The following is a 21,939-nucleotide window of genomic DNA, read 5'->3' as shown; positions in this document are numbered from 1 at the left end:
ATGAAATTAACAGATGTTTACTCCTTGGAAGAAGTCATGACCAACCTAGACGGCATATTTGAAAGCAGAGACATTACTTTGCCAACAAAGGTCCATCTCGTCAAGGCTATAGGAGAAGGCAATGGCAACCCACTTCAGTACTCTTGCCTGGAAAATCACCTGGATGGAGGAGCCTGGTAGGCTACAGTCCATGGGGTTGCGAAGAGTTGGACATGACTGAGCGACTTCACTTTCACTTTTCACTTTCATGCATTGGAGAAGGAAATGGCAACCCACTCCAGTATTCTTGCCTGGAGAATCCCAGGGACGGGGGAGCTTGGTGGGCTGTTGTCTATGGGGTCATACAGAGTCGGACACGACTGAAGCGACTTAGCAGCAGCAGCAGCAGTTAAGGCTATGGTTTCCCAGTAGTCACTTATGGATGTGAGAGTTGGACTATAAAGAAAGCTGAGCACTGAAGAATTGATGCTTTTGAACTGTGGCATTGGAGAAGACTCTTGAGAGTCCCTTGTACTGCAAGGAGATCCAACCAGTCCATACTAAAGGAAATCGATCCTGAATATTCATTGGAAGCACTATGTTGGAGCTGAAACTCCAATACTTTGGCCACCTGATGCGTTGAACTGACTCATTTGAAAAGCCCCTGATGCTGGGAAAGATTGAAGGCAGGAGGAGAAGGGGATGACAGAGGATGAGATGTTTGGATAGCATCATCAAATCAATGGACATGAGTTTGAGTAAGTTCCGGGAGTTGGTCATGGAAAGGGAGGCCTGGTATGCTGCAGTCTGTGGGGTAGCAAAGAGTCGGACATAACTGAGTGACTGCATTGAACTGATGTGTAAATTTACTTACTATTTTCTTAGCTTCAACCTACTCATATGTTCTACCAGCTTTAAAAGATGTCTGTAATTAATAATAATTGAAGTTGAAATTTTAGTAATGGAAGTTGCACTGAACAAAAAGGGAATGACGGAGATGATGCTTCCATTGCCAGCACTAGCTCTTCTTATTGTACTTCATTACCAGATACAAAAGTGATTCAATTAGTTCAACCAGTGACAGGGAGGCCTGGCATGCTGCGATTCATAGGGTCGCAAAGAGTCGGACAGGACTGAGTGACTGAACTGAACTGAACTGAACTGAAACTAGTCAGAAAAGCTAACATCATCAAGAAGATTATTATAAATATGGGTTTAGATTTCTTAGTACTATATTGGTAACAAATCCCTGTGTTCATCTGGCCTGCTGAGGTATTTCCAGTGGTAATAGAAAGTCATCATAATCAAAGGCATTTAGCAAGTAAGTATCTAGATAAAACTTTTTGCTTTTTTCTGGCAATTCTTATTGTGAAACGCCACTTAAACTGACACTTCATAAAACTTCACTTTTCTTAAAAATTTGGAAATCTCTTGGGAGGTTTCTCAGCGTATCATTTCAGGTGTGTTTGTGTGTGTGCGTGTGTGTGTTTACATATAATTCATAAGTAAATAGGTGATCTTTTTAAACTGATATGTATATGCAAGAAAAGGTTGAAGATATCATTCAAAACAATCCAGTCCCCATACTTGTTTACCCAATGTTGTACATAGGGTGAGTAGATAATGCCCACATAATACCACCAAATTTTCCAAACTTAATTCAGTGAGTTCTAAATAAATACACCATACACTACCCTCTGTAAAGGAAGAATTACATGTGGAATCTAAAAGAGAATTATGCATGCCACCACTCCAAAGCAGCTTAGGACCAATGTTTTTACTATCCTTGCAAAAGCAGCACATGCAGAAGTGTACAAAGCATTACAAAAATATTAAAACAGACTCAATTTTTGGAAGAAGGCCCCAAAAACACATGGCACTATTTCTACAGGAAATAGAATCTGAAATAATCTTCCTTATTATCAGTCTTAACAGTTCCCCGTCCCATGAATTCTAATAAGGCTATATTTCACACAAAGGTGCATGCATTAATTTTAAGGGGTTTATGGTAAATATCACCAGGAATGATGGATCAGATCAGTGAAGATTTCTGATTTAAAGTCTAACCATCTTTTTTAATCACAGAGATTTTATTTTACCTACTTGCAAGTCACTGTTAACACCAGTCAAGGATGAAGCTGGCTGGATAAATAGAAGCCATATACATCAAAATTAAATATGGAAAGAATGATGGATAGGTATAATAAATTAAAAATTTAAATCAAAACCACCTTCAAAAATTTTAATGGAAAAATCTTGATTTATAACAGTTCCATCACAGGGTCCTTCCTGTGCACCACGGATGCCCATGGCATATGCAGGGCAGCACAGCCCAGTGACACACGGCTCCGGCTGTGGATCACTTTGACTGCACTCCATTCAATCCTCTGCTCTTCCAAATACACATCTGTGACAGAGGACAAGTCACTTAAGCTCACTAAATTTTACTTGACTTTTCTGAAAATTATTTAAATAATAGTATGTGCCACAAAAGATGAGTGTGAATGATAACATTACCTACAAAGCATTTATTTCCTAGTTTAGAGTAAGTATGTGCATGCATGTTAAGTCACTTCAGTCATGCCCACTCTTTGCAACCCTATGGACTGTAGGCCACCAGGCTGTTCTGTCCATGGGATTCTCCAGGCAAGAACACTAGAGAGAGGTGCCATGCCTTCCCCAGGGGATCTTCCCAACCCAGGGATGAAACTCAGTTTCTTATGCTTCTTGCACTGGCAGGCGGATTCTTTACCACTAGCACCAGTTGGGAAGTCCATTAAGCTAACATAAGTTTGAGCGACTATTATAATATATATTTTACAATACAATTATAACTATTATTATAATCTAATCCAAACAAAGAGCATTGAAAATATTCAAACCATTTATTTTAGATTCACACACAAAAAAGGCAACTCTGATTATACCATTTATTTTACTGAAGCAATTAATATTCTATCTCTATACTATCTCCTATGAGGATTCAACAATAATCATTAGCAGAGCCTCAAATAAAGGCCACGTACTATTAGATAATTTTAAAAAGAGAGAGAGAGAGAAACCTAGACTTTGATTCTTTCTTTAATAATTAGAACATATTTATCACTGTTTGATACATACCACTTTTGGTTCATTCTAGAAGCAGACTGATATTTCTATAAAATAAAATGAATGGCCTTTTAAAAAGACATTTAGAAAGGACATTATGTTGGGATTAATTTTAATGTAGACAAGGCCAGTAAGAAAATAAATAGCAAAATAAATATGCAAGGGAATTCAGCAGACTAGCCAAATGTCCCAGACAGGTCACATTTTTAATGTAATCAATAAAATAAAATGTAGCAAATAAATCAACCTAATTTATCGACATGGGAATTGTGGGTTGAATTTATTTCATTTGGATTTCAGTCCAAAACATAGATCTTAGAATTAGGTTAATAAGGGTTTGCAATGATCTGCTTTCTCTTTGCTTGCTCTGGGAATTAAGAAAATAGTGCTGCATGCTAGCACAACTCAAACCTTCTGCAGAATCTACTTCGCTAAACCTTTAGGAAAGTTAAGGATTTATTGGGACAGATGTCTCTAAAAACCTAAACAAGAACCTAAATAAATTTCAAAACTAAGGAGAAGGCAGTTCTTCATTGGTATAGTGGTATCTCCACCCATCAAAACTAAGGAGAACCTGAATGTGGAATTTCATAACTAACTGTTGAATTGTTAGCTATTTTCCATTTTATTTAGGCATTTAATTATCTTTTCTAATCTGGATATATACCACTCACAAGGATTTTACAACAAATTTCTGCTCACATGTGTTTCTAAATGTGTTTTAGAAGATTCTATTTCAATTTTTATTTTGTTAAGCATTTTCTTAAGTTTTTCACACAAATATAAGGATATTCTTAACAATAAAATAACTCAAATTAGTACTCTTTAATTATTGTTAACACACCCACATGCATAAATGTGTCCCCATGTGGAACTAAAATCACTTCAAATCAATATTAAATGCATTGTAATAATATTAATAATTATTCATTTTAAAAATTACACTCACTAATATTTCTAGATTGCCTACTGTAAGACAGGGAATGTTCTAAATGCTTTATATGCATTAACTAATTTAATTTTCACAGTAACTATATGAGGTAGGTATAACTATTACCTTTATTTTTCAGGCCAAGAGGGAAAAAACAGAGGCTAGGTGACTGCCAAATCACCAGGCTAGAAAATGGCACATCTGGGATTCAAATGCTTGCAGTGGAACTCTGGAATACAACCTCTTCAGTATCATACTCTATTTCCTCCATATAACAGTGTACTGATACATAGTAATTATACACGTATGTATTGTTATTAATTGGGGAAAATAGTTTCATATGGAAGAATTTAGAATTGAAATATCATCTCTAGTTTATCTTAAAATATTTAAGCAAATACTAGATACAGCATAGCTATGTACCTTAGGTACCTTATGTCTACCAGGAGAATTGTGGTTAACCAAATAACCAAATACTTTAGCCCAGTAATACATTTTGAAGTTCCAAAGCAAAAATCCATGTGAATGACTATAGTCATAGTTTTTATGTAATATTAAACAATCCTAAGGGACATTACTTTTGCCCTTATTTCAGTCACCACTTTAGCTAAATCTGGCTGTCACAAAGTTTTTATTTTTATACCCAGAAGGTGAATATAAATAGCATTGATCTAGAGTAGCGTGGAGATTATAAAATGCCCCTGAGGAACTGTCTTATATCAAAGTCCTTGAAAAGCTTACAACGTGACAGCTCTCCACAAACAAATTCAGATGTAGCTAATGGAAAGTTACACTCCAAAAAGATAACTGATCACCTTTAAATGCATGCTTTACCTGTAAGTGAGGCCATGTAGCATCATTATAATGAACAAAATCAATAGATTACATTTGAATATATCATTCTTTATATTCAAATCTTAACTTGGTGATGGACAAATAAACAAACAAGGCAGAAAAATAGGAACAACTAGCCTTTAACTCAACATCAACTAAAGCTTTGGGTTTTTACATATGACTTACTTCTATTATGAAAGCTATTTTTTCCTCATTTCCATCTACTCTTACTCTACACACCCTACCCTGCCTTCAAGACCGTTCCTTAAATGTTGGTGTGCTGAGGATTCTATCCCTGTATTATGTTAAGGCAAATCTACATTATTTTTTATGTGTGTAGATGCGTGATATAGACAGAGAATAAGACAACAAAGAGAGTGGAATTGGGGCAAGCTGGAAAATGTATGACATCCAAAGGCAATCAAACTCCCGGGCTTTTGTGTCAGCGTATCAAAGGACGTCTACGGGTAAATCTGGCCTACAGCTTCGCATTACTGGCAAGACTTCAGCCCCTTGGTTTCAAAGTCCACTCATAGGTTAAATATATAACTATTCTAGAGAACAGAGAATTTATTTAGAACTCAGATATTTATATCCCATTCAAACATATGAGGACAAATTTATTAATTGATAACTCTATTTCAATATTTAGCATTCCAATTAGTTCCTGTGTTCATTAGCTATTAGATATTGATGTATGAGATTATAAGCTCACATCATATAATCTCCAGTTGCCGATTTTTCATGATGAATATGGCTTTGTGGACTTTGAGCAATAAAAATATACAACTAAATTGGTATGTTAGTCTCTCAGCCGTGCCCAACTCTTTGTGACCCCATGGACTGGAGCCTGCCAGGCTCCTGTGTCCATGGGATTTTCCAGGCAAGGACCTAGAGTGGGTTACCATTTCCTTCTCCAGGGGATCTTCCCAACCCAAAGATTGAACCTAGGTCTCCTGCACTGCAAGCAACTGAGCTACCAGGGAAGCTCTAAACTGGTAAACAGAAAAGTGAAATAAATAACAGTGAGAGTAAGCCAATTCAAATTAAAACGAAATGGCATTATGTACACACATAATGTACAAATGTAGAAATATAATGTACTTATGTACAAATGTACAAACACTTGATAAATAAAAATATCATTACATATATAAAGTTGGAGTATAAGAACCAACTAAATCCAACCATATATTGCAAAATGTTTGGTGAGATTGAATTAATTTCATCATCTATATAGGTCCAAATTCATCTGATAAGCAATAAACTTAAGGGAAAAAAAGCTATAACCACTATAAGTCCTAAAGTGAATATTTACTTCAGTATTTACTTACACTTCTTAACTGTCTTTCATTTTCTTAAAAAACTAGGAATAAAATCACCATATAACCCAGCAATCCCACTCCTAGGCATATACCCTGAGGAAACCAAAATTGAAAGAGAAATGTGTGTCCCATTGTTCACTGTAGCACTATTTACAACAGCTAGAACATGGAAGCAACCTAGAATGTCCATCGACAGATGAATGGATAAAGAAGTTGAGGTACATATACACAATGGAATATTACTCAGCCTTAAAGAGGAACACATTTGAGTTAGTTCTAATGAAGTGGATGAACTTAGAACCTATTATACAGAGTGAAGTGAGTCAGAAAGAGAAAGAAAAATACCATATTCTAATGCATATATACAGAATCTAGAAAAATGGTACTGAAGAATTTATTTACAAGGCAGCAATGGAGAAACAACCATAGAGAATAGACTTATGGCCATGGGGAGAGGGAAGGAGAGGGTGAGATGTATGGAAAGAGTAACATGGAAACTTACATTACCATGTATAAAATAGATAACCTATGGGAATTTGCTATATGGCTCAGGAAACTCAAAAAGGGGCTCTGTATCAACCTAGAGGGGTGGGATGGGGAGGGAGGTTCAAAAGGGAGGGGATATATGTATACCTATGGCTGATTCATGTTGAGGTTTAACAGAAAGAGCAAAATTCTGTAAAGCAATTATCCTTCAATAAAAAATTAATTAAAAATAAAGACTATATATTTCTATTGCAGAAAACATTTTGGTCACAGTGATCAAAACATATGCATTAAGAACTAAATAATACTAAACACAGCATAAAATGTTATAGTCATTTTACTATAAATGAGAATTTTTTGCTCCATTTCAAGTTGAAGAATTTGACTATATTAATATAAGTTTACTGTGGTGTTGGAGAAGACTCTTGAGAGTCCCCTGGACTGCAAGAATATCCAATAAGTCCATCCTAAAGGAGACCAGTCCTGGGTGTTCATTGGAAGGAATGATGCTGAAGCTGAGACTCCAATACTTTGGCCACCTCAGCGAAGAGTTCACTCATTGGAAAAGACCCTGATGCTGGGAGAGATTGGGGGCAGGAGGAGAAGGGGATGACAGAGGATGAGATGGTTGGATGGCATCACCGAGTCAATGGACATGTGTTTGGGTGAACTCTGGGAGCTGGTGATGGACAGGGAGGCCAGGTATGCTACGATTCATGGGGTCGCAAAGAGTCAGACACGACTGAGTGACTGAACTGAACTGAACTGACAGAAGTCACTCAACTGAAGGGGTAGATGTGGGTACTAACTTCAATATGCCAGGAAGAGCAAATTGAAGTTAAGTATAGAAACTACTAATTAACTCCCAACTAGTATTCTCTCTATTCTTTCTTTGGTAATGGAACCTTATATTTTATTTGCCTACATGCTTATGGGGAGGTGGGAGGAGGATGGGGAATTACACTGCACATCTTCTGGCAACTAGGTAACACTAGTAATTAAGTAGTAGACAACAGCTGCAGACAGATGTGTCTTCTGTAATTTCCAGAGTATGACCTTCAGTGCCATCTGACTCCTTTCTGATGTACAGAATGCAAATATCATTGTGGATATTGCAGCATCCACTTTGGACCATAAAATGGAAAAACAATTTTGAGGAAAGGAAAAAATCATGAGAGAAAGATTTGCAGGGCTTGGATTATAGAGAGTCGCTCTATTAGGCCTTGCACACAGAAAGTGCCATTAGAGAGGAATAATCTTTTGTTTTGCTTTAGCCTTTTCAGGTTAGCATATTTCAGTCTCTCTGTAATAGGTGAACCAATATGCCAATCATAAAACAGTTCATTTATCATTCACCATCTAAGAGTTTACAAGAGCAATACTATTAACATATCTAGAGCACTTAAAACTACCCCAAAATAGTTATAATGAATTGTAAAATATATTATCTTACAATTCCTTACAAATTCTTAAAAATTTTACGTGAAATGGCCCAACTCCAGCAAACCTGATGAAGTTAGCAGGATTTCAAGAATATGTAGAACTAAAATGAAATTTTTGGATAACAGAATTAACTGTGGCATGTCTAAGATGAGAGAAAAACAGTTTGAATGTGTTAATGCCTATAAGCACTACAATATTAAGGCTGGATGGGAACATGAATCCAACTAAATGTACAACATGGTCAGCTTGTTTAGAAAGCCATTCACCCTAGTCAAGTTTAGCCTGTAATGTAATGTAAAACTTTTAATACTCACATCAAGATCATCCTTTGCATTGTAGTAGACAACTTCATTGCTCTATGAAGAAAGGAAAAAGGAATGCTTTACTGATTTGATTAAAAATATAAAAACATATTGGATCAAACATCAAATATATTTTATTCACATATGAAATAATAAGCCTCACAAAGTAATCCTTTTATGATATATTCCACAAAGATGCATAAATATTAGCCAATATTTTCTACAAGAACATATTAAAACACTGTATCAGTGACATTAGAAAATCGTCTTGCAATAGGGCAAAATATCTCAGTGCAAATCTGAGGTCAATTTGTCAAGAAAAAATGGAAAAATCCTTAACACAATAATTTATACATATACACACACTCTCTCTCTCTCTGTCTCTTTCACCTAAATCATGAAATGATAGGATAATTCTAGACAAGTGAATAACTGGCTTGTTAAAATTTGGCTAAAACCATGATGTTTAAAAAATATATATCAAGTGTTGAAATTATTCTTTGAAGAAAGTGTAACTGCATGATATTGGCAGGAATTTCTTCAGGAGACTCAGATAAGGAATCAAGATTGTCTGTGAATTTAGACAGCAAAAATAGCAGATAATCCAACACTCTAATGGTCTCATATTCTACTAAAGTAGCAAATGAGTGTTAACTTTTCAAGAATGAATGTGTGTGGACATTTTCACTAGCTATCAATGTTGCTGAATATGTCAGCATAAGTGTAAATTATGGACATAAATTGTGTTACAGAGGAAAAATGGAAAGGAAAGGGGATAAAACAACTATCAAGGAATTTTACATTCTTATTTTTTCTATCTACAAGGCTAGTTCTATGCAATTTAAAAATAATACATATATACTGATTTCATTTTTATTTATTTTCCTGAACTGATTGAAGATGCGTATTCTTCATCTTCTGTATGTCTTTTGTATTTTGAGTATCATGTAAAAGTGTACTTTTCTCTGTCTCTTAAACATTTATAAACAAAGACAATCCAAAAGTTTATTAACAAAAACACAATTGATAGAATTTTGTTTAATTACTTGGGGAAAATAGACTAAATTAGTGCTTCTTAAAGTATGTTCTAAAGAAAATTATTAGTTCTCAAAGATGTAATAGATTTTTTATAGGCAAAACTATTCTATGGTCATGATTTCAGAATAAATGATGAAGTTAAAATTGTCTCTTCAGTAGGAATTCATACAGCTTCAGTGTATGAATGCACATTATAATCTCCAAAAGAAGAAAAGATTGAGATCTTGTTTTGTTTTGATTTGGGCAGGGTCACAGATTCTGCCTTTTTATTTGAGAAACATATTGTGATAATGAAGACTTATAAAATACAGATCTCTCTGAAGACCAAATAACCAACCAAACACTATATAAATAAATGTAAGAATATATGATTTGTAATACTGTATGAAACTTGGGAGTTTTAATTTCATTTAGCATCATTAACATTTTTTAAATTACCATTTAATAGTAGTTTGTTTAAAAAGAATAAGTAGATAGAGAATTTTCACACACATAAAACTTCTATATCATGGAACATTTCTTACTTATAGTATTAGGTTCGTAACAAAGGTAAAATACAAATCAGAACTCATCACATACATAAATCAAGAGAATCTTTGGAAATCTCCTGAGCCTCAGATCCAATTACTAGTTTATTGATCCTTCATGAAACCCTGTAATTTATACTTAGGAGACAATTTTCAATTTAGATTGTGGATTCTATCAAAAGTTAAAACACTGAATAAGTTTACTTCATTTTAGATATTATGTTTGCCAACTGATTCCTTATATTTACCAAATTGGAACATGTGGAAAACAAGGAAAAATAGCATTAAATTTCACGCAGTTCAGTAGCACCTTTCAACACTTATTCAACACCTATTTGTAAATATATCTGTGCCAAGAAAGACACAAAGAAAGTTAAAGTTACCTACCTCTATTTTTAGGTAAAACAAAATGTTCAGATAACTATATAAAATAATTCATTTATCTAGGATTACACTTAGTCCATGGAACCAGAGCTAATGGACTAAAATGATTACTTAAAATCTTTTCTTATGTGTGACACGTGGTCACAGCAACAAAGAGAATTTACTTATTATATATAAGATGAAGAGTATCACACACAGTGTTAGAAGAGGGTAAGGTGTGATAAAGAAACATTAGTTTTAACTCAAGCTAAGTATTTGACTCTATTAAGATAGACTGTGACTGAAGTTGAAATAAAAATTAAAATAGAGAAAAATCTTTTTGAGAATTTCAGTATTTTTCCTTTGTTACTGTATTATACTTTATATAAAACCTCACCACTTACCCTTTCTTTTAGAAGCTCTATATTGCTGCTAAAATTGTTATTAAAAATGTGTATTGCTAACTGTACATAACTTTTATGTACGGATTTACAGACAATTTTCTTGAAATCAGAAGACATATAATGCCAAACCTGGCTTTTTTAAAAAAATTTTTTAAGCAAACTGAAAACAAAATATATTAGGCATAAAGTAATACCACATGCTAAACATGAGTACTTCTTGTGACTAGGTATTTTATATTTCTACATTTAAGGAGCTCTTTCTTTATACAAAGCCCAAGTCTAACATGGTCAAAATATCAGTTCAGTTCAGTTCAGTAACCCAATCGTGTCCAACTCTTTGCAACCCCAAGGACTGCAGCACGCCAGGCCTCCCTGTCTATCACCAACGCCTGGAGTTTACTCAAACCCATGTCCATTGAGTTGGTGATGCCATGCCATCCAACCATCTCATCCTCTGTCATCCCCTTCTCCTCCCACCTTCAATCTTTCCCAGCATCAGGATCTTTTCAAAATAGGTAAAGGAGTATATCAAGGCTGTATATTGTCACCCTGCTTATTTAACTTATATGCAGAATACATCATGAGAAATGCTGGACTGGATGAAGCACAAGCTGGAATCAAGATTGCTGGTCAAAATATAAACACAAAGAAAAACAAGTGTGTCTTTTTTTTTATGACAACAATGTATCTCGGAAGTTCTTAATCAAACACATATGCTTAGACAGGCTGTCACACTTCAATAAGAGAACACAGACCTGAGTGGAATGTGCAACTGATTATGTCTACTGTATTAAAACAAAATTTCTTCTCTTCAATAAACATGACATTGCTTTTGGCTCAGAAGATTTTCTTTAACCTTTAAAAGTACACTTTCCTTTCTTAAACCTCAGACTCTGCATTGATAGCATGCTGCTGCTAAGTCACTTCAGTTGTGTCCGACTCTGTGCGACCCCAGAGATGGCAGCCCACCAGGCTCCCCCGTCCCTGGGATTCTCCAGCCAAGAACAGTGGAGTGGGCTGCCATTTCCTTCTCCAATGCATGAAAGTGAAAAGTGAAAGTGAAGTTGCTCAGTTGTGTCTGACTCTTAGCGACCCCATGGACTGCAGCCCACCAGGCTCCTCCAGTCATGGGATTTTCCAGGCAAGAGTACTGGAGTAGGGTGCCATTTTGATAGCATGAACACTGCATTATTCCCTTATTTTATCTAATAGAGAGGCTCAATTGATCAACATTAGTAAAGATAAATCACCATAGGGCATCAGGATTTGGGAAAACTGTAACTCTGTATTTAATCTGTCAACCTAGTCCACCTATATGGCAGCATGATGCTAAAATAAATGGCAAATATCCATGTGACCTTTAAATTGTGTAACTATATAAATACATTTTATATCACAATTCATCATAATTTCTTGTGGAAAATTGCAGTGATTTGCTTTATTGTGGCTTTTGTTTACATAATTTCAGAATTATGTAATTGTGATTCAAAAATAATTTTGAATATAGACTTGAGAAAAATCATAATTTTAATAATAATGATAATCTTAATTCTCTTTCTTATCATATTCATTTAGAGCCATGTCTTCTGCCTCATAGAGGTACATATTAGCTCTGCTATTATATATATGTGTGTGTGTGTGTGTATGTAAATATATATATATATTTTTTCAGATGTGTGCCGCTACATTAAACTAAATCAGTCTGAAATCAAATCACATAAATCACTGAATCACCAGAATAAATCCAGAAACAATCTTTAGAAGATTGGGTTAAAGGACAATTTCCAGGAATAAAGGACAATTCACAGTGAATCAGGCCTACTTCTATGTCCTGATGTTTACATAGGGATAAATTTTGGTTAAAATGAACTCTATGCTAAAAGAAAAAAAGATACTGTTTACAAACAGCTAATAGTTAATGGTCTGTGTGGGGGAAATTGCAGGAGAGGCAAGAGTATCAATCAGCTGAGTTCCTTCTCCCTTTACCCTGCTTCTGCCTCCATCTCACCTAGACTTTGTACAGGAAGATATGGAGATCTCATGACCAGGAGATGAAGCCACACACTCCACTCATTCAACAGTACTCTTCTGACGTCACTCTGTGCTAAATGGTGGGGAAACAAAGATGAAGACTATTAACCCTGACCTAAGAGTCAAGTTCTGGTTCTCCTGATTCACATGTGACAAGATGTGGAGGCAGCTGGGCCAGCTGCTTCAATCTGCTATAACTGAAGAATGTGTCTTATCATACATGGATGGTGTGACCATATAACACAAAACCTTCCTAGATATTAAAACAGGTGAGAGTTAAGAATTTCAGATATTTGAGACATTCTTCCTCTGTTGATCAACTCAAGCATGCGTGTTTGCACATGTGTGTGTATGGTTCTTCCTAAATCGTTTACCTATCATATCACTCAAAATTCTTTCAGTCTCTTTTTCAGAAGGTACACAGTTATATCAGTATCATTTAAGACTGCAAAACTATAGTATATAAACTAATTATCGCTGGCACAGATCATAGAATTGAATCATCTTCTTTCCCTGCTATCCTTCTAGCTGAACATTTTCATTCAAATTATTAAATAACATCATCTTAGAAGATATTTTACACCACGGGGGATATCCGTGGATTTCAGTGCATTATGTGAAATCTGATAGGATAAAGCCTCAAACTAGATTCATAGATTAGTTACACCTTTAGAGAGCTATTTTTCCTAATTTAAGCACCACCAGATGACAGGAACAAATTGTTTCTGATTTTTAACCAAGTAGTTTAGTTATTTATTATCTCCTTGAAACAAATTTACCAAAATGGTTCATGCTAATACAATACTGCTGTTTACTGAAATTTAAATATCCCCTAGCAAGCAGACAGATAAATGACTTTAGTTTCCTAGTGTCTACTGGGAGTCAAAAATTCAATCTGGACAAGATAGACCATTCCATCATAAAAACATACTGTGAATAACAGTACTTTGCATGCTACTTGCCTATAAAATGCAGCCTCTGATGAATAGTTCATGTTAAAAACCTGAACCATAAGCACAAAGCTTCCATCTGGGAATAAGATGTTGCCAAGGATAAGATTTAAGTGTTCGAACCAAATGTTAGGATTTTATAGCCAATATCTGAAATATATGACACATTTAAAACTCAAATAGATATTAACTTCCTGTCCAAGTTACTAACTTTATTTTCTGGGTTATATACTTGACTCTATATATGATCCACAGCATGAAAATTTTGGGGCAACTCTATTGCCTGCTAAATCACTTAAAAAAAACAACTCATTTTCATTTTATCTTTCTTTATTTCCAAATATGAAGTCTATAGGATAAACATTAAGGATGTGTGTGTGTGTGTGTGTGTGTGTGTTTGTGTGTGTGCGCGCGCGCTATGCTCAGTAATGTCTCTTTGTGACCCTATGGACTATAGCCCACCAGGCTCCTCTGTCCATGGGGTTCTTCAGGCAAGAATATTAGAATGGTTTGCCATTTCCTCCTCCAGGGGATCTTCCAGATCCAGGGACAGAATCCACTCCTCCTGCATCTCCTGCACTGCAGGCGAATTCTTTACCACTGAGCTACCAGGAAAGCTGAACATAAAGGATACTCTACGTTCCAAAGCAGTTGTGTTAATGATTCTTGCCCAAAAAAAACAACACTATTTAGTTCAAATCATTTAAATTTCAAAATTTTTTGATTAACATATCATAGTAACAATTTGACCTGGTAACCAGAGCCAGCCTGCCAGTGAAGCAGACATAAGAGACACGGGTTTGATCCCTGGGTCCGGAAGAAACCCTGGAGGAGGGCTTAGCAACCCACTGCAAAATTCTTGCCTGGAGAATCCCAGGGACAGAGAAGCCTGGTGGGCTACAGTCTATAGGGTCACAAAGAGTCCATCATGACTGAAGGGACTTCGCATGCACGCATACAACCAGATACACCACTGCTACTGACTGTGCCCAAATCAACCATGTGCATGAGACGGGATAACCAGCAGCACTGATTATAGCGCTGTGTGAATAAAACAACTTAGGAAGATGTTTTGGTGAGGGGGGACGCAGAATGTGTATAATTTTGTGTATCTTCATGTGTGTTTGGGAGGTGGTGTGAATGTAAGTGAAGTTTCCAAAGATAGCTAAACGTAGCTTGAAGCACTAAAGACAGTGGTTCTTAAAAAAAAGTTTTTGTTTTTGTTTTAAATGCCATTATATCTGTTTGGGGTTTGGAATGATGAAAATGTTGTTTATGAAGAGAAAAAAAGAAAAACATGGGCACAGGTCCATATAGAGATCTGTTCCCAGATCACTAGATTGAAAGCATGTGATAAACCTACACTGATTCACATTATGTATAAGAGACAATAAAGAATTGACATCAAGTGCTGAGCAGAGTGCCTGTATGGACCCCCTACAAATGATCAGCTATTGCTTTACAAATTGAAACATAAAAATCAGGAATATCCATAGAATTTATCTATTAGCTTTATCTGGTAATTACATATGAATGAAAGTAAATGTTTACAACTTTATGTTCTTAGATCACATACTATGCGATGAGTCTATTTAACTCATGTAAAGTCCCTTCTTCAAAGATTCCATATAGCAGAATGGTATTACTAGCTGTTATTTTTATTTTTAATCTGATAAATGATGGGATTTATAAGAAAGTGTGTTGTCTGTAGCCTATCAGGCTCCTCCATCCATGGGATTTTCCAGGCAAGAGTGCTGGAGTGGATTGCTATTTCCTTCTCTAGGGAATCTTCCCGACACAGGAATCGGACCCAGGTCTCCCGCATTACAGCCAGAGACACTTTACCATCTGAGCCACCAGGGAAGCCCCCTTTAATCTGATTAATGAGGTGATTTATAAGAAAGTGTGCCATCCATGGGGTCAAAAGAGTTGGACACAACTGAGCTACTGAATAATAACAAGTCTACTACAAAGGGTAGTTGTTAGTTCTCACAATCCTGAATATTCACTGGAAGGACTGATGCTGAAGCTCTAATAATTTGACCATCTGATGCAAAGAGTAAGACCTTGATGCTGAGAAGGACTGAAGGCAAAAGGAGAAGAGGACAACAGAGGATTAGATGGGTGGATGGCATCATCAACTCAATGTACATGAGTCTGAGCAAACTCCAGGAGATGGTGAAGGACAGGAAAGCCTGGCCGGCTGTAGTTCACCGGGTTGCAAAGAGTCAGACAACTTAGCAACTGAACAATAACAATATGCAATCTGTCCATTTATTGTGTTCCTATGATCCAACCTTCTCTGTGCTTGTAAGCGTACTCTTTCTAATCCCACATCTCCTTTAAACATCCATCCTCATCTACTGCTGTCTAGAAAAACTCCAACTTTGTATTAAACCCAACATTTGTTTGTTAATCCTAACACCTAAACTGTGGAATCTTGCAAGCAAAAATTATACATGCTGTCCTCACATCAAGAAAGTTGGTGGTTCTTTGTTTGAAAAACTATAGTAGATGTGTGGGTTTGCTTAGGTCTATAATTTTTGTTTGTTTCTTTTAATCACGTGATTCTGATAGCTGGCAAATCATACCACCTTATTTCTCTCACCACAGAAATCAACAGGTGCCTAAATCTATCCAAAAATAGAATCTCATCTCCCTATTCCTTTTTCGTAAAAATACAATTCCTTAAGAGTAGTTATGGCTGCAAATGCTGTAATGCTTAAAGCTTCAGCCTTTATGTGCCAGAGGCTACATCTTTCTGTTGGCTTCTTAATTATAGTCAATATTTTTTTCCTTAAGCTTTTTAGAATGTGTTTTCTAACTACTACAACTGATAGCACCAATACAAATACAATGTGCTTTTTCGTTCAAATTTCCTGTTACTAACAGGCAATAGTATTTGCTTGAATTTTAATTTCTGTTGGTGGCCTTATGAGACTATAACTCTTCTAGAATGAACTCCCCTCTCCATGTCCTGGATGTCAGCCCTTCCTGCATCCAGAAAGATACCATTCCTTCATCCCTTGTCTTTCCTGTGTGTCCATCTTCTCTTTAATTACATTCAGTAGTTTGCAAATATTTATGAGATAAAAATCCAGAAGTCTTATGGCATAAAACTTCTTTTTTGGTCTAGAAGTTAAAATTCTAGCAGAAGATTAAAGCAAAAAATGAAGCAGCCAAGAGATGAAAATTTTCTTAGCTCATACATGAAGAAAAACCATTAATATTTTTCAAACATTTCTCTAATGAACAAAGGTAAAAAATCTCTTAGTGTCAAGTTAATATTTTGTGAGAAGTAGATCAGCAAATTATCTTTTAAAAAAAAGTTTACCAATTTCTTTACATCAACTCACTAGCCTTTAGAAACTAGCTGCATGATACAATATGAAATGACTATATAAATTTTGATTATATGCTTGAATACCACAGTTCCTATCAAAAAGACGAAAGTAGCGTACTATTGCGAAGATGCTGTTCAATGACTGTAATGAAGAAACAAATTATCTAGTCCTCTGAACTCTCAACATTCATTCGGAAGAATAAATATATATTGAGCTTTGTACACATTCCAAGTTCTATGCTAGAAGCCTAAGAACATGTGCTTTTTAGAGAATGTAATCGTTAAGATTAAATAGTGAGTAAGATACTATCAATCTCAATTTTGTAACTTAGAAAACCAAAACTAAGAGTACTAAAACCCAGTATAACAGAGGTCCTCTTATCCCTAATCGAATACTTACTCCTCTCATGTCCTGCTATATGGGAATGCAGAATGACCTACTTCTTAGGGACAGTGAGTCCTTTATATATGCAACATCCACATATTAATAGACTATTTAATAATCATTAAAGCACATTTAGCTGTCATTTGTTCTTTTAACGTTGCTTTATCATTTGCTTTAAAATGTGAACAGAATTTAATACTAATTTCTTTAGCTTACTCAAAAAACTAGAAACTAATTTTGGCCTTTTTTAAAAGAAAGTTTGCTTCTGTTTTTTTTTACTAAGCAACATTTTACATTTATTTGTCAGGTAACTGCCATTAGATTGCATATTTGCAGTACAGTTTTACCTTGTCACTATGATGCCTGTAACTTGAAGTATTACACAAGACCTGGCCTACTCCATGAACAAATCAACAAGCACAGTCATCTAAGACCCACCTAAGAAAAAGAGAATAACTTCAGGTGTCTTACTATGTTTAATGACCTAATTACTAGTATGTTCCAGTACTCACACCCCAAGCAACATTTATTATGAGGCTCACGACACAATTGGAACTCCATCCTAGATGGAAAAAAGCACATAATGTTCACCAAAGGAAATGTTCATTCAGCTCAGTTCACTTCAGTCACTCAGTTGTGTCCAGCTCTTTGTGACTCCATGGACTGCAGCACACCAAGCCTCCCTGTCCTTCACCAATGCCGAAAGTTTACCCAAACTCATGTCCACTGAGTCATTGATGCCATCCAAACATCTCATCCTCTATCGTCCCCTTCTCCTCCTGCCTTCAATCTTTCCCAGCAACAGGGTCTTTTCAAATGAGTCAGTTCTTCAGATCAGGACGCCAAAGTATTGGAGTTTCAGCCTCAGCATCAGTCCCTCTAATGAACATTCAGGACTGATTTCATTCAGGATGGACTGGTTGGATCTCCTTGTAGCTTAAAGGACTCTCAAGAGTCTTCTCCAATACCACAGTCCAAAAGCATCAATTCTTCAGTGCTCAGTTTTCTTTATAATACAACTCTCACATCCATACATGACTACTGGAAAAACAATAGCCTTAACTAGACGGACCTTTGTTGGCAAAGTAATGTCTCTGCTTTATAATATGGTATTTAGGCAGGTCATAACTTTTCTATCAAGGAGTAAGCGTCTTTTAATTTCATGGCTGTAGTCACCATCTGCAGTGATTTTGGAGCCACTCAAAATAAAATTTGTTACTGTTTCCATTGTTTCTCCATCTATTTGCCATGAAGTAATGGGACCAGATGTCATAATCTTAGGTTTCTGAATGTGGAGCCTTAAGCCAACTTTTTTACTCTCCTCTTTTACTTTCATCAGGAGGCTCTTTAGTTCTTCTTCACTTTCTGCCATAAAGGTGGTATCATCTGGATATTTGAGGTTATTGATATTTCTCTCAGCAATCATGATTCCAGCCTGTGCTTCATCCAGCCTAGTGTTTCTCATGCTGTATTCTGCATAGACGTTAAATAAGCAGGGTGACAATATACAGCCTTGACGTACTCTTTTTCCTGTTTGGAACCAGTCTGTTGTTCTAACTGTTGCTCTGTCCAGTTCTAACTGTTGTTCTGTCCAGTTCTAACTGTTGCTTCCTGACCTGCATATAGATTTCTCAAGAGGCAGGTCAGGTGGTCTGGTATTCCCATCTCTTTCAGAATTTTCCACAGTTTATTGTGATCCACACAGTCAAAGGCTTTGGCATAGTCAATAAAGCAGAAATACAGGTTCTGGAACTCTCTTGCCTTGTCGATGATCCAGAAGATGCCAGAAATTTGATCTCTGGTTCCTCTGCCTTTTCTAAAGCCAGCTTGAACATCTGGAAGTTCAGGGTTCAAGTGCTGTTCAAGACTATCTTGGAAAATTTTGAGCATTCCTTTGCTAGCATGTGCTGCTGCTGCTGCTGCTAAGTCACATCAGTCGTGTCTGACTCTGTGCAACCCCAAAGCCGGCAGCCCACCAGGCTCCCCTGTCTCTGGGATTCTCCAGGCAAGAACACTGGAGTGGGTTGCCATTTCCTTCTCCAATGCATGAAAGTGAAAAGTGAAAGTGAAGTTGCGCAGTAGTGTCCGACCCTCAGCGACCGCATGGACCACAGCCTTCCAGGCTCCTCCGTCCATGGGATTTTCCAGGCAAGAGTACTGGAGTGGGGTGCCATTGCCTTCTCTGTGCTAGCATGTAAGATGAGTGCAATTGTGTGGTAGTTTGAGCATTCTTTGGCATTGCCTTTCTTTGGGATTGGAATGAAAACTGACCTTTTCCAGTCCTGTGGCCATGCTGAGTATTCCAAATTTGCTGGCATATTGAGTGCAGCACTTTCACAGCATCATCTTTTAGGATTTGAAATAGTTCAACTGGAATTCCATCACCTCCACTAGCTTTGTTCGTAGTGATGCTTCCTAAGGTCCACTTGACTTCACATTCCAGGATGTCTGGCTCTAGGTGAGTGATCACATCATTGGGATTAATTGGGTCATGAAGATCTGTTTTGTACAGTTCTGTGTATTCTTGCCACTTCTTCTTAAGATCTTCTGCTTCTGTTAGGTCCATACCATTTCTCTCCTTTACTGTGCCCATCTTTGCATGAAATGTTCCCTTGGTATCTCTAATTTTCTTTAAGAGATATCTAGTCTTTCCCATTCTACTGTTTTCCTCTATTACTTTGCTTTGATCACTGAGGAAGGCTTTCTTATCTCTCCTTGCTATTCTTTGGAACTCTGCATTTAAATGGGTCTATCTTTCCTTTTCTCCATTGCTTTTTGCTTCTCTTCTTTTCACAGCTATTTGTAAGGCCTCCTCAGACAGCAATTTTGCTTTTTTGCATTTCTTTTTCTTCTTTTTCTATGTAAATGCTCATTTCATCTACATTAAAAATGCAGTTTTTTAAAGCAGGAAAGTTAAGTTGTTTTGATTTGAGATAATGGTATGTGTATATTCAATGCTACCATCTGAAATGTATGAACTGCCATTGAACAGACAGATAATGGATAAATGACTATCACAAGCTTATAAAGAACTATTAGAAATCTTGGAGTAAAAATAACAACAAAATGCACATACCCATAAATGCTTGCATAAACATAGGCACATACACTGCATCAGAGTAAAGTATATAACTTCTAAAAAGCCTCAAATGAGTTAAAATAGAGACCACTTTCACTCTTATAAGAAATCAAGGTGGAATTCCAAGTGGACTGTGATTTCAGAGTTTCATGTTTTTGAACTTCCGAGGAAATCAATTCCTATTAAAGATTAAGTGCAGCAACTTATTTCTTCATCTGGTAAATTTTAATAAGAATCTGCTTGTAATCTTATTTAGTGTTCCAAAGGACATCAATAAATACATTATTTAAACTATAGGATAAAAGTCAAAGTAGAATATAATAAGATAAATATGTTATTTTCAACTACCAAATATCCCAGGAAATTCAGACCAGAACTGAACAAACACATCTAAAATGCTGATGACCTAGCTTTAATTTCCTTTAATCTATGATTCAACTGAAGCTTGGGATATCATCAACTAAAACATTAAAATTTAATCCACCAAAATGTTCTAGTTTCTATACTTCTCCCTACTGATTTACACAACTCACAGATTTTCTTGACTCATGACCAAAAAGTTCACAGCACTTGATCTTAACAGCATATGATGTCCTAGCAGTAAATATGTGTTAATTTTTCCAAAGTTAGTACTGAAGGAGGAAACAGAAAGAACAGGCTCCATCTTGAAAGCAGGACTCCATCTTGGGCTGGACTGTGGACTTTGAGCTGTAAACCCAATATCTATGGAAATGACATACCAACTGGACAAGCAGACCCCCGGATGGAAGAGCCCCAGGGCTCGAACCTAGACTCTCTGACACCTAAAAGAATACCCTAATTATCTGTGGGACTGAATCGAGTCATAACTTCTATTATGCTTATTGGGGTATGACCACAGGCTTATTGGTAATTGTCCACTGCTAACTACCTAGGCTTCAGAGAAGGCAACTGCACCCCACTCCAGTACTCTTGCCTGGAAAATCCCATGGATGGAGGAGCCTGGTGGGCTGCAGTCCATGGGGTCGCTAGAGTTGGGCACGACTGAGCAACTTCACTTTCACTTTTCACTTTCATGCATTGGAGAAGGAAATGGCAACCCACTCCAGTGTTCTTGCCTGGAGAATCCCAGGGATGGGGGAGCCTGGTGGGCTGCCGTCTATGGGGTCTCACACAGTCGGACACAACTGAAGCAACTTAGCAGCAACTACCTAGGCTTAAAGCAGGTTAGCTCTGATTGTATCTTTCTTTTTCTTTGTTCAGACTAGTTTCAGGGAATTTGGGGAGGTGGGTTTGGGCATGCACTTAGGGTATATAAGGTTTTCACAAAAACTGGTCAGGGTCCTTGCGGAGAAATTCTGGAGCAGACCAGAATGTGCCACCATTCCTAACTGAGATTCTGGAATAAATTCTTTCCACACCTAAATTATAG

At 36.5% G+C, this 21,939-nt stretch overlaps 1 protein-coding gene across 1 annotated transcript in view; it reads right to left on the bottom strand.

Moving 5' to 3' along the window:
* CACNA2D1 (calcium voltage-gated channel auxiliary subunit alpha2delta 1) overlaps positions 1 to 21,939 on the bottom strand; it is a 532,663-nt gene that overhangs the window by 196,272 nt on the left and 314,452 nt on the right. The window contains exon 5 of the mRNA XM_052638827.1: positions 8,421 to 8,462. Coding sequence (XP_052494787.1) covers positions 8,421 to 8,462 — 42 coding nt within the window. The remainder of the gene's footprint in view (positions 1 to 8,420; positions 8,463 to 21,939) is intronic.

Source organism: Budorcas taxicolor, chromosome 4 (genome assembly GCF_023091745.1).
Source record: "Budorcas taxicolor isolate Tak-1 chromosome 4, Takin1.1, whole genome shotgun sequence".
NCBI classification, from domain to species: domain Eukaryota; kingdom Metazoa; phylum Chordata; class Mammalia; order Artiodactyla; family Bovidae; genus Budorcas; species Budorcas taxicolor.
This window is presented reverse-complemented; position numbering and strand designations above follow the sequence as displayed.